General features: G+C 50.2%; 1 protein-coding gene across 5 annotated transcripts in view; it reads left to right on the top strand.

The window, feature by feature from the left end:
* The first annotated feature begins 1,064 nt into the window (after nucleotides 1–1,064).
* SAMD11 (sterile alpha motif domain containing 11) overlaps nucleotides 1,065–17,270 on the top strand; it is a 159,787-nt gene continuing 143,581 nt past the window's right edge. For 2 of the 5 annotated variants that reach the window (XM_053400822.1, XM_053400820.1), the window contains exons 1-2: nucleotides 1,065–1,988; nucleotides 5,338–5,429. In XM_053400822.1, coding sequence (XP_053256797.1) covers nucleotides 1,148–1,988; nucleotides 5,338–5,429 — 933 coding nt within the window. In that variant the 5' untranslated portion in view covers nucleotides 1,065–1,147. Of the gene's footprint in view, nucleotides 1,989–4,159; nucleotides 4,245–5,337; nucleotides 5,430–17,270 lie in introns of those variants that run through there. The other 3 variants (XM_053400823.1, XM_053400825.1, XM_053400824.1) reach the window with 3 other exon arrangements.

The following is a 17,270-nucleotide window of genomic DNA, read 5'->3' as shown; positions in this document are numbered from 1 at the left end:
TGACACCCACTGACTCCAAAGGCATCCAGAGTCCACGTGTAAGAAGAGCAACCTTTATTAACCCATCCACCCAGGTTAATTTGGGCTTTAAAAAAAAACACAGGAAAGACGATTGTGTGGTTCTTTGAAGAAGGTGGTTGTCCGTCGCTTACCCCCCTCTCCTAGTCAGACCCCCCACCTTCCACTTTTTCCGCCTCTCTTTTTTTTTGCAAGCGCCTTGTGCTGTTTAAATGGGGCAAGTTGGAGAATCGGCAGCGGAGGGAAAAGCTTGTTTGGTCGGAGTGTCTCAGAACTCCACTCTGACTTCCGAAAATATATCAATATATATGTTTCTATCAGGGGTGCCTGTAGGAGGAAGCCCAGCCAAATAGAACCCCCTTACTTCTAGTAAAGGCAAGGGCGCTGTTTATCGGGGAGGGGGAATTGTCGACTGTGAAAGTGTTTTAATTTTATTTATTTATTAAATACTAGGTTGCTTTTAATTTCTAGCCTAGAAATTGATTTCCTAACCATCTCAATAGGCTTCGCTGGGAGGGGGCGTCGTTTGAGAAATATCCCCTTTTGCAGGTGCACGTGTGGATGCATGTGGGTGGGTTTTTAAAAATTATTATTAATAGCGGGGAGACAGACCTGTGGAAAAGTTGCAGGCTTGTGTGGGAGGGAAGGAAAGCAATGTTGCAAAGGTTGCGCTAAAGCAATTGCAATTTTAAAAATAAAAAATGCAGTTTAAAAAATTACGTTTTTTGCAAGTGGCGGGGCAGGGGAGTGAAAGTGGAACGGAGAGAAAAAATAAGGCTGCAAGATTTTAGGTGACTGTAATATATATATATTTAAAAAAGAACCACTCGCACACAACCAGATTAAAAATAAAACGCCAGGCAAACGAGCAGGGAGGGCTGCGTGGGCTGGCAGGGCAAGCCAGAAGGGGATACTCCAGGCGGGAAAGTGGGGGGTGGGGGGAGAGAGAAAGAGAGAGAGAGAGAAAAGAGGTCGCTAGGCAGAGGCGCAGGGTCGATCCGCGGCTGGGGGGGGGGCGGCGGCGGCGGGGTGTGTGCGTGGAGATCAATAAACCTTTGGCGACCGAAACCATGTCTCCGGCGGCGGCGGCAGCTGTGGCGGCGGCGGCGGCGCCCTCTCCCTGGCCAAGATGTCAAGTATTAACCCGGAGGGGCAGATCTGCCGCCGCTGCCGCCGCCACCGCTCTGAACTCCTCCCGGGCGCATTAAGCTCGGGTTGCTGGCTGCGGGATCCCGGCGCCCCTTGGCTGCTGCGCCGCTGGGGAGCTTTGCAAGCGGGTTCGCCGCCGCCGCCGCCGCTCCAGCCGGCGCCTGCAAGGTGCTGCTTGTTTTGGGGCTGTTGCTGCTTTTGCTGCTGCTGCTGCTCTTGCGGGAGGCTCATTCCAAGCGCGCAACTTGCAGCCTGGGAAGAGCAGCCGCCGCCGCCGCCGGCTGAGCGCGCCGCTGTCGCCGCCACCATGCCGGCCATCAAGAGGGAGCGCCCGGACCGCGAGGAGCTGGCGCTGGCCGCCTTTAACCAGCCCATGGAGACCTTGCCCGACTACCTGGTCCCCTTGGCGGCCGCCGCCATCCCCGTGGTGACCCCGCACCCGCCTGCCTACGAGCAGATCTTCGCCACCGCTGCGCACCACCAGCACCACCACCACCATCACCAGCAGCAGCGCGCTTACCTGGACTTCCACGCGGCGCCCCACGCCGCCGCCCACTCCCACCCGCACCCCCTCCCCGAGGACCTGATGCTGGAGCGCTTCTCGTCCATCCCGGATTTCCAGCCCTTCTTCGACAACGGCGAGCCTTGCATCGAGGTGGAGTGCGGCGAGAACAAGGCGCTCCTCTACATCAATAAGTTGTGCCAGGGCAGCAAAGGGCCCTCCATTCGCTACCGGGGAGAGTGGCTCACTCCCAACGAGTTCCAGTTCGTCAGCGGCCGGGAGACCGCCAAGGACTGGAAGCGGAGCATCCGGCACAAAGGTACCGACCGACCGGCCGGCCGGCGGGGAAGGGAGCGAGCTAGCCGGGGCGGGAAGCCGCGGCGCGCCAGGCGACGGGGCTGCTCCTTTCTGCTTGCTCGGCTGGCTTCTCTCTGGGGCGAAAGTGCCGGCTTTCGAGGCGCACAGGGCTCCTCGTCAGGCGGCTGGTGGGGAAAAGTAGGTAGGGTGTGTATGATCTTAGAAGGCTCAGCAATCGGTAGACGGAACAAGCCTTTGCATCGTCCCGATCTCAGATAAGGGAAGGGGGGGGAACAGGCTTGGTAAGCTTTATTTTTTCACAGGGCTCTTCGTTTTACCGGAAATAGTGTGCAACTGCTAAACTGCTATGTGGCTTGGGTTCAGGTCTCTCCGCGCCCCGCTATCCCATAATCGCGTGGTGGGTTGGCCGTTGTTCACTGAATGTTACGGGGAAAGAGCTCTGTTCATGTTCAGAGGCACTCTTGACTCCTTTGCTCATTCCCGGAGATTCGACGTTCCGGTGGGAGGGGCGTGACCGCGTTAACTATCGGCGCGTGTTAGAAGAGAGTCCCGTCAAACTGGGAAACTCCCGCGGTTTTCCGAGGGGGCGCGTTCCCAGTTCCCTCTCCACCGCCGAATCCCTTGATGCCCAGCGGGGGCAACGGCTGTCGGCCAACGGGTGTGCGGGATGATGTTCCGCGAGGGTTTGTAAGTGCGTCTTTCACAAGCCTTATCCTCCGCCCCACCTTTTATAAACTGCCCTTTTTACTTTCGGAAAGTCAAACTGACACAAACACGCCTTTAGATGAAACCCGCCTTTCGTGCGTGTGAACGAACGAACGAACGCCGCAAATGCGCCGCAGAATCCGAAAGAACCGACGGCGGAGACGGAAGTTTTCGCGCGTGCTTAGAAAGTTGAAGAGACTTATTGATGCGCGCCTCTTGTATTTTGCGGGCCAAGTAAAACCGAGGGTGGATTATTTATTTATTTTAAGAGCGGTGGCGGCAGCATGTGCCCATGTTGGGGGGGGGGAGAACTTGCACTTGTTGGGCGGTGGCGGAGTCTCGCGCGCGCGCGCGCCAGTTCGAGGGGGGGGTGGAGGTTGAGGATTGGAAGAGACTCATCTTTCCTCCACTTCAAACCAGAGCAGCCTGGCGCGGAGCGAAGGACTGTCTGGAGCACGCCTCCGAAGTGACCCGAGGCTGCAACTTCTCCAGGCCAGGCTGAGCTGAGAAGCCGCCAGCGCTTTGGCGCCCGGAGTCTGGTGTGTGTTTCTGGGCTCTTTTTGTGCGCGCGCGTGTAGTGGGGGATCGAAGCAGCACTGCAAAGGGTCGACAGAGATACATACTCCTATCCTTTTTGGAGCTGCCTTGTGCGTTGTTTTCTCGGCTGCCCCGACGGCGCGTCCCCTTTGAGGCGCTGCTCGCCTGGCTGCGGAGTTGTGGTTTTGGCGCTGGGCGCCCTTCGCGGTTGTGTCTGCACAGCTGCTGTTTACGTCTAGCTCAGCGTGTGTATGTGTGAACGGCGCGCCCGCCCCGTCACCCCTCCCCCCCCCGCCAAACCGAAGCTCTTCGCTCTTCCCTCTTCTCCGAGTGCAGCTTTTGCGCCGGGGCGGCTCGGCGCGACTTTGGAGAACCCCCTTTCCGCTGCTGCTCGTGTGGGACTGGCGAGAGCGCTTTTCGAGCGGTGGCCTCGCCTCTCGGCCGCACCCCCCCCCGAATGGCAAGTGAGGCGCAGCAACCTCGCTGCTTTCTGGAGTGGGGGGGAGGAAAGGGGTCTTCAAAAACGCAAGCTTCGTGTTTGCGCGTAGCGTGGCGTTCTTACAGCGCGCGATCCTAACTTGGGAGTAAGTCCCTCTGAACTCTGCGGGGCCGACTTCCAAGTATGTGTGTGTCTTGTGAAAGGTTGCATTTTTTTACCGGCGTCGCAATGAGCGGAGCTGCTCCCCCCCCCCACCTCGGACAGGCAAGAGGCACGTGGACCTGTGGTGTCCCTCCTCCAACCCGCAGTGTGGCGTCTTCCGTGGCTTGCTGTTGATCTGCCGCTTGCGTCCCGATCCGGGACTGGCCTCGATGCTTTTGGGTCGCCCCTTCCGCCGACGCTGAGGTTAAGCGGAGGAGCGGGGGGGGGCGACCGCGGGTCTGCTGCGCCTGCCTTGCTCTGCTCTGGAAGCGCGCCTGTGGGTGGGGGGAGTCGCTTCGGAAAGGGCTGATGCGAATAGAAACCGAAATCCCAACCCCAGCCGCTCAGTCCGGATCCGCCAATGCGCCGAGGCAGGTGGGTGGCGGCGGCGAGGGAGCTGGTGGGTGGGAGGGAGGTCTGTGCTGGCGGCTACTCCTCTTCCCTCCTCCTCCTCCTCCTTTATTAACAATTTAATTTCACGAAATCTCCCCGCACCTTCGCCCCAGCGACTTCCCCCGGGAAAAGTGGAGCTGCAAGCGGGTGCGTCGTCGTTGCTGTTGTGCAAGGAGGCGAGGATCGCCCCTGTGGCTTGCATTGGCGCGCGCGGTCTTTTTTACACCCTCCCCGCGCCCGCCTCATTTTATTTTATTTCATTGCCCGGGCTCGGGGAGGCAGCTGAGGCTGGGGCGAAGCGGGGGCCGGAGAGCTGGGTGAGGGAGGTGGGAAGCCCAAGAGGCGTCCGCCTTGACATGTCATTAGCCGAGGGCTGCATGTGTCACGCCGAGGGTCCCAAGAGCCATTAGGAGGTGACTGACACCTCGCCTTGTTTATTGATCGCCTCGAGGAGGAGGAGAGCGGCTGTTGCTGCCGCCGCTCTAATGATGCTGCTACCCCCTTCCTCCGGCCGCCTTCAGGAAAAGTCCGCTCATTCCTCTGGGGAGGAGAGCTGGTGTTCAAGGGACGGAGAAAAGAGTTTTTCAGGGGCAGCGGGGGCTAAGCTCCCCGCGCTCCCCGCCTGTCTCTTCAGCCTGTTGTTTGCCTTTCTTTACCTGCTTTCAGTTGTGTGTGTTTTATCCTTTGAGTGCTGGCGTCATGGCTGTGAATTGCAAATGCAGGCATCTTGAATGGTGTTTGCTTGATGCAGGGGGAGGCGGGGTGGGTGCAGAGCAGCGCTGCTCCCCCAAGGCCTCTCCTTTTCAGGGTTCCCCTATTATTTTTCAGCCTGGCGAACATTTTTAACAAGGTTAGATAGGGGCTAATGAGCGCTGCTACTCCTTTTCATCATTTCCACAGGGTACAAAGTTCAATTAGGGTGCAAGCCAGGGCCCTGTAAAAGGGGGTGGGTGGGTAGAGGCTGGCTTGTTTTGTGCAAAGTCTCTCTCTCTCTCTTTCTTTTTAAAAGCCAAACTAAATACTTGTTTTGTTCTTTCCATTCCCCCCATTCCCCTCTTTTTTCTTTTTCATCCAGGGAAAAGTTTGAAGACTCTTATGTCCAAAGGAATCTTACAGGTACATCCTCCAATCTGTGATTGCCCTGGGTGTCGAATTTCGTCTCCAGTGGTAAGATGATTGCGAAAAACCAAAATGAGAACGCAAAGAAATAATTTCTCTGTTTTAATATTTGGCCACATTTCTATTTGATAATTTCTTCATCTATCCACCCCTGCCGGTGTGCACACTGTTTTTTAAGTATATGTGTGACTGCTGGTGGGAGACAGTGGTTTGTGGTCCTCTGTGACAATTGAGAGAGCTATATCCTGTGATGTTGTTATGCTGAATGCATCTAGTTTTAGCTCCATGTTAGCGAGGAGGGCTCAGGGTTGCAGCCTCCAATAGGCAGGCAAAACTGCTGTTCAAGGATGCCAACTCAAGTGTTTGCGAGCTTTCTATCAGCTTTCTTGGTCATCCATTTCCCCTTTCTGGTATATTATTCAGCAGTGCAAAATAGTCAGTGTAAGAGGATTTGAAGTTAGATTATGATATTGGAATGTGCATGTTTTGGAACTGTGTTGGCAAAAGACTGCAGGGATAACAATCCTATCTTGAAAAAATAAGAGAACACTATGTTCGTAAAAATAATAAAAATCATATTTTTTTGAAAATGGGAATAATGTATAGCATTAGTAGGGTTCAATTAAATGCAAGGCCCTGTTCTCAACTGTGCCGATACTTCAATCAATGAGACATACTTTCACGTAAATGTGCTTACACTTAAGGCAGCTTGTTTTGCACACTCTAGCACCCTTCTGTACTCTAAATTGGAATGATGAAACAATGGGGTGGGGTTCCCAGCCCCACACCTTTCAAATCATATTTATGGGCAAAGAGTGGATTTGCAACCCACATTATGTATATAGAATCTGGAGCAGGAATCCGTAATTCTCCGCTGTTGATGAGTGTGATGTCGTTAAGAATATAGGGTTTGGGTTTCAGATTGTGCTTACCGAATTGACTCGCATCAGTACTTTTCGACAATTGCATGGCATCCTATTTTTTTTCCTGGTAAAGGTGGTGTTAAACGAAGTGATATAACACAAAGTGAGGCTTGTTGAGTAAGAAGTGCACCTGTGTATCTATAAACATTTGTAAATGAGCACTGAATGACAAATGAGGATTTGTGGGTCTGTGAAGTGCAAATGTGTTTATTGACAGCTGATTATTTGCAGTATATGGCTTGGTTGGTGGTATGTTCCTTTCCAAAAGTTCCATTATGTTTTATTGTGTGTGCGATGAGGGAGACCTCAGGGTCATCACAGCAAAACCTATCTGAGGCTGGTTTAAATTCATAGTGTAGATGTGCTCTTAAGAGAGCTGATTTGAGGGTGGCCAGTTCTTCAGCCTTGGAGAGCCTGATCCTACCTACCCCAATTAAATTGTATTGGCAGTGGGGGGCTGGCAATCTATAATATGTTTATATTATCACTCACCAGCTTCAGTAGATATGCTGGGGAAAGTCCAGAGCCCCCAGGCTCTAGACACTGGGTGGGCTTTTCTTCTTTGTACAGTGGTGGGCACTTCTCTGATTGGCACATGCGAGATCTGGAGGCCACTGCCACATTGCAGATATCTTGGATTGCTCCTTTGGGAAGGGTGGTACCCTGCTGCCTGAGAGGGGAAAATATGTGTTGTTGTTGTTGTTGTTGATCGCCAGCAGGTCTCAGGGCAGGTTGCAACAATTTAACATTCAGAATTAAAAGCAGCTAAAACAAATTTTGCTTGTAAGAATAGGGTCCTGAAAACACACACCTCAAGTGTCAGAGGCCGGAGTGAAGAGGTTGCCTCTTCAAGCATTTGTGGAAAGCTGTACGGTGAAGGTGTCAGACACACCTCTGTCAAGGAGGAAGTCCACAGTTTGGGGGCTGCCACATGGAATGCCCCGAATTTCTGAGGGTAGCATAACTATCACACACCCACACCTGTTTATTTTAACACCCGAGAGGGTCTATAGGTAAGAAGGATAGTTGTCAGCGCCTTAAATTGGGCCAGAAACAATGGCAGCCAATGGAATTATTTGGGGTTATACGGGTTCTAAAGACAACCCCTGTTAGTAATCTGGCCACTGCACTTTGAACCAGTCGAGGTTTCTGAGTCATCTGTAAGGGCAGCCCTGCTGTAGGCCAGGGATGGAAAACCTGTGGCTTTTCTGATGCTGTTGCACTCAAATTTTCATCAGTCTTAGCCAGTATAGACAGTGTCAGGAACAATGGGGGCTGGAATCCTGATGACCTATCGGGGGCCCATAGGTATCCCCACCTTTGTAACAGGCTGTAGCTTAAGTCATTCAGGATAATCCAGTTCTAGTTTAAGTTCAGCACATCCAGAAAGGGATTAATCCAAGTTTACGCCTGTCCCTTCACAGAGTGAACTGGTTTAATTCATTTTCAGTTCATAGTTTGTCCAAATGATCCTTGGCAAAATAAAATAAAAATTCAGCTTTCAAAATTATTATTATTATTATTATTATTATTATTATTATTATTATTATTATTATCTCAAAGTGAGTTAAAAATAAAACTAAAACAATATACAGCTAAAACGAAACAAAAACTAAAAAATATTGTGTTTACGTAAAAAAAGGTGTCCAGCACATCTCACCCACTGAAAGAGACCACCATATCTAAACGTTGTAAGTTGCTGTGCCAAAGTATAAAATATACTTCAGAAGACTAAGGAAGCATTAAAAAACGACACAGTGGAATTGGGTCGTTTATTTCCTCCAGTAATTATTATATTTAAGCTTACAGGCCTAAAGAGTAAGAGAATGAACACAAAGATGAACTTCACATCTTTCTATCCCACAAAACAAACTTAATTCATCTTCAGTTCACCCAGCAATTATGGGAATTATTTACAGGTGTAGTTTAGGGAGTTTTTAACTAATTAGCTGAACTTGGTAACGCAGAGCTAGTTCACTTCAAGCACTGTTTGTGCCTCTTACAAAGTGGGGCTCTTTAGTGTCCAAATACTTAGGCCCTAATAATTTTTTTAGTCTTGTCAAGAAGTTTCTTTATTGTTTCTGCTGCAACAAATGTAACATGGCTACCACACTGGAAGGCTGGAGCCACTGTCACCTAAGGGTGCGTTCTTATGAGCACCCTTCCCTTTTTTGGGTGCTGTGGTGCTGAACAGGAAGTATACAAAGTGGTATCTCCCCTCACCACAAAATGGGAACTGTGGTGTAGTTAGTTAATTTTAGGCTTTCACCAGGGGCAGGCAGGGTTCACTTTGGATCAGGTATATGGAAACTTTGACCCTCCGGATATTGCTGTACTACAGCTCCTATCACCCCCAGCCATTGGGCATGCTTACAGGGGCTGATGGAAGTTGTTGAGCAACATATGGAGGGCCAAAGGTTCCTGACATCTGCTGTGGATGGTAATGTGTATTACTTCACCTATTTTAAATACAGTGGTACCTCGAGTTACAAACGCCTCAGGTTACAAACACTTCAGATTACAAACTCGGCTAACCTGGAAGAGTTACCTTGAGTTGAGAACTTTGCCCCAGGATGAGAACAGAAATCATCATCATCATCATCAAACCTTTATTGGCATCACTTACAAACATTCAGAATAAATAGGCCAATGCAATCTCGTCGCCATTTCAACAGTACAATCATTTGCCAAAGGGAAGAAGAGGCGAGCAATCTATTTCACCTCTGTGGGTCTCCAGCAAGGGCAGGGTCCTGTAGTGTACTTTGGCGGCAAAAAATCAAATAGAGGAACTTAGCTACTGTCTTGGTGAGCTCTTGGTCTCTCCCCTGTAATAAGAAGTGTGTAACCCCAGTCTCTGGTTTCCACATTGGGATACATAGATGGTCTAAGAATTGTTGGCGGAGATCAAGAATGGAAATCATGTGCCGGCAGTGCAGTGGCAGCAAGAGGCCCCATTAACGAACGAACAGTTTCAGGTTAAGAATGGACCTCTGGAACGAATGAAGTTCATAACTAGAGGTACCACTGTATAGAATAGTAAGCCAACCCTGTTGTATTTGGAAGGCCCTTCTGCTCAGTATGACCGTGAACCTCTGCCCCAAAGCCCTATCCTTAATGCACCAGTGAACTTGAATAAGAGAAAATGGATCCATTAGGACAAACGGCGCATTATGCCACCAACCTCAGGCAGCCCCCTCTCCTGCCTTCTTACTTACAGCCAGTCCGGTTGGGTTGACCCTAGCTGTCAGTTTCCTCCTCCTCCTCAGTCTTAGCATTGCCCCTTTTAGAACCTAGCAGGGAGGAGGAGGAGGAGGCGGATGGAGACAAAACTTGAATTACTTGGCTTTGCCTGACATTGGCTCTGGCTCTGTCTGGGCTCCCTACTCTCTACCCTGCTAGTCTCAATGAACACCAGCCATCACTGATGGGAACCATGTCACTCAGAATTTCAGGCAACATTTTGCTGAATTTAATTTTGCCACTTGGGCTTACCATTTTGGGAATGGACTGGATGAGAGCCAACAAACCGAAGCTCGGTCCAGATTGGACTGAGGTACTGATCTAGAATAGAATAGGTACTAGAATAGTGTTAGCCTAGAATGGATGGATGGGAGGTTGTCTGCTCTTGATGGGGTTACATAGGTATGCACCTAGGCGGTACTTCTAGTTCCTTTACTGTTGCTTGAGGCTCAAGTGGCCTTGGTGGCACAGAGTACCTTCATCAACTTTGGTTGGTGGCCCAGCTACACCCCTATCTGGACAGGGATAGCCTAACAATGTTCTGGTAACATCTAGGTTAGATTACAACAACGTGTTATCCACGGGCTGCTTCTGAAGACAGCCTTCCCACCCCCCACCCCGCCAGCAGCTCTCTGAGAAGAGGACTATAAAGGTGTTCCTAGTGTAGATGATTATTTTAAATTGTTAGCCAAAAATAGTTTATAGCATGTAGAACTCCCTGGAACGTGGAGTACCTGGAAGTTTGGGTAGTAAAACAAGTGTTTCACAGTTGGTTTTATAACTCTAGTATTATAGGTTAAACTTGCCTGCTTTTAATCCTAGGTGTCATAAGCAGTGTGCCATTTTCATGGTTTCACAGCAACAATGATAATTGGAAGCACAGCAGATTTGGGTTTCCTTGAGATGGTGATTCTATAAGGCTGAAAAAGTCACATGCATTTTGACAGCAACACAATTTATAGCTGTGGAGTGCACTAAATAAAATATTGTGTGGCTATTTACATATAAAATACATGTCTGAAGGGAAGGCTTGTTGGGAAGGGAAAAGGGCTTTTGACACATGGTTTGCTGAGTCTGCATTAATATACGTTAATTGGTCCTTTATGATATATGGTACTTTCTATATAGGGTCATGCTAGGTTTGATGACTGGGGCAATTTTGTGCAGTGCATATTCACAAGGTGTTTGCCAACATGGGTCCTTGTATGGCTGATTGCTGCACATTTTGGAAGAGTGGCATGCTCACACCTGTCCGTGTACAATTTGCCAAATGGCTACTATGCAGGGGTTCCAGAGAAGCTGCTTTGTATGTGCAGATGTGTACAGCTGTCTGTGCAGAAGCAGTTGTGCACTGTATATGGAGAATCCCACTTACAAAGGAAGTGTAAAGCATGCTGTCTGCTGTAAAGAGAGGAGTAATAAGGCAAAGAGTAAATTTCTACTCTGTGCTTGTGGCTAACTCTCTTCCTTCCTGCAAATATGAAATCAGTGGCACCTTCAGCATGTATAATCTTCTTTGTCTTGATCGGCCTTACAAATAAGTTCATGCAATTTATTTCTCTCTCTCCCCCATTTTACTAACCCAAGTGCCTAAATATCCCTTAGTTAGCCACATGTCAGCCTAAAAGAAAACCAGCCTTTACAATGCTTCCCTACCTGGTTGCCTGGAGTTAATTCTAAACTTGCTGCAGGTGACCAACAAATGTATAAGATAGTGGCTTTGGGCACTGGCGGAGGAAGAGGCGTGCGGGGGGGAGCGTACTGCCCCCGGCAGCGTGATCCCGGAGGGGTGCCATCACGGCTGCCCCCCCTGCCCATGCTGGGCGCCATGCCCCTACGGGCAGCACGCCACGCCCCTGCCTGCTCTCCGTCCCCCGGTGCCGGAGCATGAAGCTCCGCCACTGGCTTTGGATCTGCATACAGGGCCTTCCAATGTATACTCAACGATTATAGGAGCAAGATTTCCCCTATTTCTGTCAAGATCAGGGGATGTTCCCACCCTGTTGCAGTCTTGATGCGTGAAGCTTTTTCCCACTGAAGTAGAAAGAACAACAATATTGCAGAATTTGTGTGTGTTTTTGTAGCTTTGGAGTGAGGCCATTGTCTTTTACTGTTTAACTTCTTAGGGAGGTTATCTTGATGGGTTTTACACTAGGCTTTTCAAAAGCAGGGAAATATTTAACTTCAAAGTATCCTTCTGGGAGTCCATCCACCAAATGAAATCCACTCCACTCCCCACTCTCTTTAAAATGCTGTCATGTCAGTAACGGTTGGTTCCCTTCTGGGAACGGCATGCTCAGCAATCTTAGCAAGGCTGGAGAACAATGGGGAGTCTTCTAATAGCATGATGCAACCTCCCACGTTGGAGAAGCTCTGTAGTTCAGTGGCAGAGCATCTGCTTTGCACGCAGTGGCACTTGGAAGGTCCCAGGTTCAGTCCCCGGCATCTCCAGGTAGGGCTGGAAATGTCTCAGTCTGAAACCCTATACCATGGGTAGGCAAACGAAGGCCCAGTCACTTTCTAAATCCGGCCTGTGGACAGTCCAGGAATCAGCATGTTTTTACATGAGTAGAACGTGTGCTTTTATTTAAAATGCATCTCTGGGTTATTTGTGGGGCATAGGAATTCATTCATTTTATTTTTTCCCCAAAATATAGTCCGCCCCCCACTAGGTCTGAGGGACAGTGTTTTGGCCCCCTGCTGAAAAAGTTTGCTGACCCCTGCCCTACACAGTGGATCCTCATGTTACGTACTGCCCTCCTTATGAATGCTTCAGGTTACGAGCTCCGCTAACCCGGAAGTAGATGCTCCCGGTTGCAAACTTTGCCCTGGGATGCGAGCGGAAGTTGTGCTCCGGTGGCGCGGCAGCAGCAGGAGGCACCATTAGCGAAAGCGCGCCCCATGTTAAGAACAGTTTCGGGTTACAAATGGACGAAGGAACTGTAGAGAGGCTTCTGAGCTAGATAGACCAATGGTCTGTTAGCTTCCTATGCTCCTTGGAAACAATGCCCCAGTGTATTTAGACAGCTACTCAAAGGTAACCCTGCAAAAGCACCCAGGTGAAGAATGCATGACCAAAATGGAAAAAAACCAAGAAACAAAAACACTTCCAATGCCTACCTAAAAACCATCAGGGATGAGGCCAGTTATAGTGTCTCTAGAAAAGTCTCTAGGAAAGTTCATTATGGGGCTGCTGCCACAGGCCCTGTCTTGATTACCCTGACACTAACTACAACTTTCTTTAGACAATGGGACAAAAACAAACAAACCCAAGGCCTCCAGTGATTATGAGCGTAACCAACTGGCCAGTTCACATGGGAAAAGGTGGTCTTTCAGGTACCCTAAACCAAAACAGTGTAGGGCAGGCAGGGCAGGTGAGTCTTTGGCCCTGAATTCCCATCAGCCACTGCCAGCGTGGCCAGTGGCGTGGGATGATGGGAGTTGTAGTTCGGCGACATCTGGAGGGCCAATAGTTCCCCAGCTCAGATGTATAATAGATCCGAGGACCAATACCTTGATTTGTGCATTGCACTTGACTCCATTGTCCCTTGAGCTGCATTTTGAAAACGCAGAGCAAACACACACATGCACACACACACAATCAACTTGCACAGTTATGATGGGGCTGCTGACTAAAACCTATGTTGGGGAACCCCCCCTCCATATGTGCTTGCTTTCACAACTGCTTCCTGGCCTCTTCCCATCTTTGATCCTCATTTCCTTTCTTAAACATGGCAGGTGGGGTGTGGGGTGGAGAAAGGCAAACAGCACAATCCAAGTCATATTTGCACAGAAAGAAAAGTCACTGGGTAGCAAGCATGTCTGAGGATTGCAGCCAACACTTTCTCAGGCTGTGTGCTCTGAAGTCTGCCCCATTGAAGTGAATGGGATTTGTCCGCTGTAAACCTAGATTGAAGACTGCAGCAAATGCTTGCCTATCGTATTGCATGCTTATTGACAGCCAAACTTGTTAACTTTATTTTTTAATAATAGAAAGTAAGGAGAAGGAGGGGCTGCTTTTGAGGGGTAAATGGCCCCCGCCTGCTCTCTCCATAGCCAAAGGAGTGAGCATTGAAATTCTCTAACCTGGAACTCCCTGTTCTTGCAAAGATTAAATTAAATTAACCCCATCCCCCATCCTTTCCTCCCTCCCCTCTGCTCCCCCTTTCTCTTGGGTCAAATCAAATTTGTAGTGTCAGGGGCTTTAATCAACCTCTGAATGGTTGGAGACCACATCAGCCACCCAGAAAGAGCGAGTGGGGGTTGGAACATTGATTTGAAGAGGAAATTGCATCTGGCTGTATAGATCCACATTTGGAAATCGGCTCAGCAGAAAGCAGCGCGCGCACACACACACCCCACGCACACTGCAGCATGTGCCTGAAGCTGCTTCTCGACTGATTTTTCCCCCCTCTGAAACCTCATTAGGAAAATCCAAGAACTGTTTCACCTTGTGAGAGGCTGATAAGGAAGGGCCCTAGCTTAGTACTAGAGCACCTGCTTTGCATGCAAAAGGTTCCAGGTTCAATCTCTGGCATCTCCAGGTAGGATTGGGAGGCACCTTGGCTGAAACCCTTGAGAGCTGCTGCCAGCCAGTGTCTATCATACTAACCAAATGGTCTGGCTCAATGTAAGTCAGCTTCCTTTATTCTAACCATTCCTTGGAATTAGGGTTGCTCAAGCAGAAAGGGCTGTGTTTCCCAATTAATGGGGTTGCATCATAGGGCATCTTAATTACAGATGCCACTTGTTTACACATTCACTGGGACTCCAGATAACATTTGTTAGGGAGAGGACCAGTGTTTGGGATTTCGGTGAGAGGAGTCGGAGGTTCAAATCTACCTCCCATAATTAATATCATGAAATAATGATTCACTATTTCAGGGTCTGATTTCCACATGCATGTCCGTCAACTGATGCCTGGACACCTGGGGTTGTATCCAGTGCTAATCCCGCACAGAGTAGACCTGTTGAAGTTAATTGGCATGGCTAATGTATATCCCATTAATTTAAATGGGTCTCCTGCAAGTAGGACTTACCGTATTTTTCGCTCCATTGGACGCACCCGACCATAGGGCGCATCTAGTTTTTAGAGGAGGAAAACAAGAAAAAAATATTCTGAATCAAATGTTGTATAAACTACTGTATTTAATAATCAACCGGTATATCAGAATCATATTACAGCCATGTAAAGTGAACAGCAGTCAAAAATGGCATTAAGAACCATCATCACTGTCATTAACAAATGAAGAGAGACTTTAAGGTTTGAGTACTCTTCTAGTCTTCTGTGAACCCCAAGAACTCATCACTGCTAAAGTCAGAATTTATGAAGCTCAGTTGCTCACAATCACTGACATCACTTTCTTCGCTATCTTCATGTAAAATACCATCTTCATTTCCATCCAAAGCATTGCTAATGCCACATTTTTTCCTCTCAATCCTCTTCCTCCCCTCTCTCAGCGAACAGCCTGCCCGCTGCTCCAAACCTTGAGGGGAAGGGCAGGCTGCTGGCAGAGCAGCACCCCCACCCCCATTCAGCAGCCTAGGAGCGTGGGGCATGGGCACACAGCCTGCCCACTGCTCCAAACCTTGAGGGGAAGGGCAGGCTGCTGACAGAGCAGCACCCCCCACCCCCATTCAGCAGCCTAGGAGCATGGGGCATGGGCGCACAGCCTGCCCACTGCTCCAAACCTTGAGGGGAAGGGCAGGCTGCTGGCAGAGCAGCACCCCCCCACCCCCATTCAGCAGCCTAGGAGCATGGGGCATGGGCGCACAGCCTGCCCACTGCTCCAAACCTTGAGGGGAAGGGCAGGCTGCTGGCAGAGCAGCACCCCCACCCCCATTCAGCAGCCTAGGAGCATGGGGCATGGGCGCACAGCCTGCCCACTGCTCCAAACCTTGAGGGGAAGGGCAGGCTGCTGGCAGAGCAGCACCCCCCCACCCCCATTCAGCAGCCTAGGAGCATGGGGCATGGGCGCACAGCCTGCCCACTGCTCCAAACCTTGAGGGGAAGGGCAGGCTGCTGACAGAGCAGCACCCCCCACCCCCATTCAGCAGCCTAGGAGCATGGGGCATGGGCGCACAGCCTGCCCACTGCTCCAAACCTTGAGGGGAAGGGCAGGCTGCTGGCAGAGCAGCACCCCCACCCCCATTCAGCAGCCTAGGAGCATGGGGCATGGGCGCACAGCCTGCCCACTGCTCCAAACCTTGAGGGGAAGGGCAGGCTGCTGGCAGAGCAGCACCCCCCCACCCCCATTCAGCAGCCTAGGAGCATGGGGCATGGGCGCACAGCCTGCCCACTGCTCCAAACCTTGAGGGGGAAGGGCAGGCTGCTGGCAGAGCAGCACCCCCCATCCCCATTCAGCAGCCCAGGAGTGTGGGGCATGGGCGCACAGCCCTCCCCTTGCTCCAAAGCTTCCTGGGGCTGCAGGGGGAAGCTGAGGCTGCCAGCAGGGGAGCGCGGTTCTCCCCCCCGCCCCCATTCAGCAGCCCAGGAGTGCGGGGCATGGGCGCACAGCCCTCCCCTTGCTCCAGAGCTTCCCGGGGCTGCAGGGGGAAGCTGAGGCTGCCGACAGGGGAGCGCGGCTCCACCACCACCACCAAAGAGCAGTCCAAGAGTGTGCCGCACTCTGGCAATTTGGCTCCAGGGACCACACATTCGCTCCATAGGACGCACAGACATTTCCCCTTACTTTTTAAGAGTAAAAAAGTGCGTCCAATGGAGCGAAAAATACGGTAGTTGGCTACTACTCACAATTGCTGGCAGCTGAATGCGTGAGCAGACACCTCACTGAAAAGCATCATATCTGGGGAGGGGGAGAGTAAAGGTTTATTTTGAATGTTTCATCTTAATGGTTTATATCCCACTTTTCTGTAACAAGCGCAGTTAAAGTAGCTAACAAAACCAAAATATAAACCATGAGATAAGTTAAAAATAAGACCCTTAACAGGAACATCCTACACAAATGCGGGCTTCATCAGGGTTGTCCCATTCACCTGCATTTCCATCGCTTGCTGTTACACCAATCAAGTGTGAAGTTTGTGTCTGCTTTTATGAAATCTTGGGCCTGCTTCTCACTGAGGCGATGAGTTTGCATATAATGCTAATCTGTGGTTGAACTTTAGCCATAGTTAATACAGAGGTGTCTGACAGATTATCACTTAAACCTTGGTTTGCTATGTTTCCACCTCCTGCTTCCCCCTTTAAAGGAGACACAAGCTTGCTCAAGGCTCAGCTTTTATATGGTCACAGCTCCTTTAACCATCATTCACATGAAATGCTCCATGCACATATGATCCCAAGTATCTGTACAGCAACTGTCACAAGGTGCAGCTCCTCCCACATTAAAGGTGAGTTTCCAGTCCACCTGGTGAGTCAGGTATGGGGAACCTTTGGCCCTCCAGATGTTGCCGAACTACAACTCCCATCAGTCCCTGCAAGCATGCAGCAACATCTGGAGGGCCAAAGGTTCCTTACATCTGCAGCAAGTCCATCACTTACGTGCCTAACCACTACTTTGTGCCTATTCCATCGGATGGAACTCCTGCAAAAAAATCTGGGCCCCAGTGCCTTTTAACACCTGGTGACATAATTTTAACCCTATATCTGAAAGGAGATTTGTACTATAAATCCAAAGCAGATTCAACACACATTTAAAGCACGCAACTTCCCTGGAAGCTTCCTAGAGACACTGTAGTTCCCCCTCACAGATCTACCATTTTTAGC

This window comes from Podarcis raffonei, chromosome 8 (genome assembly GCF_027172205.1).
Source record: "Podarcis raffonei isolate rPodRaf1 chromosome 8, rPodRaf1.pri, whole genome shotgun sequence".
Classification (NCBI taxonomy): domain Eukaryota; kingdom Metazoa; phylum Chordata; class Lepidosauria; order Squamata; family Lacertidae; genus Podarcis; species Podarcis raffonei.
The sequence above is the reverse complement of the archived record's forward strand: the minus strand, read 5'-3'. Positions and strand labels throughout refer to the sequence as shown.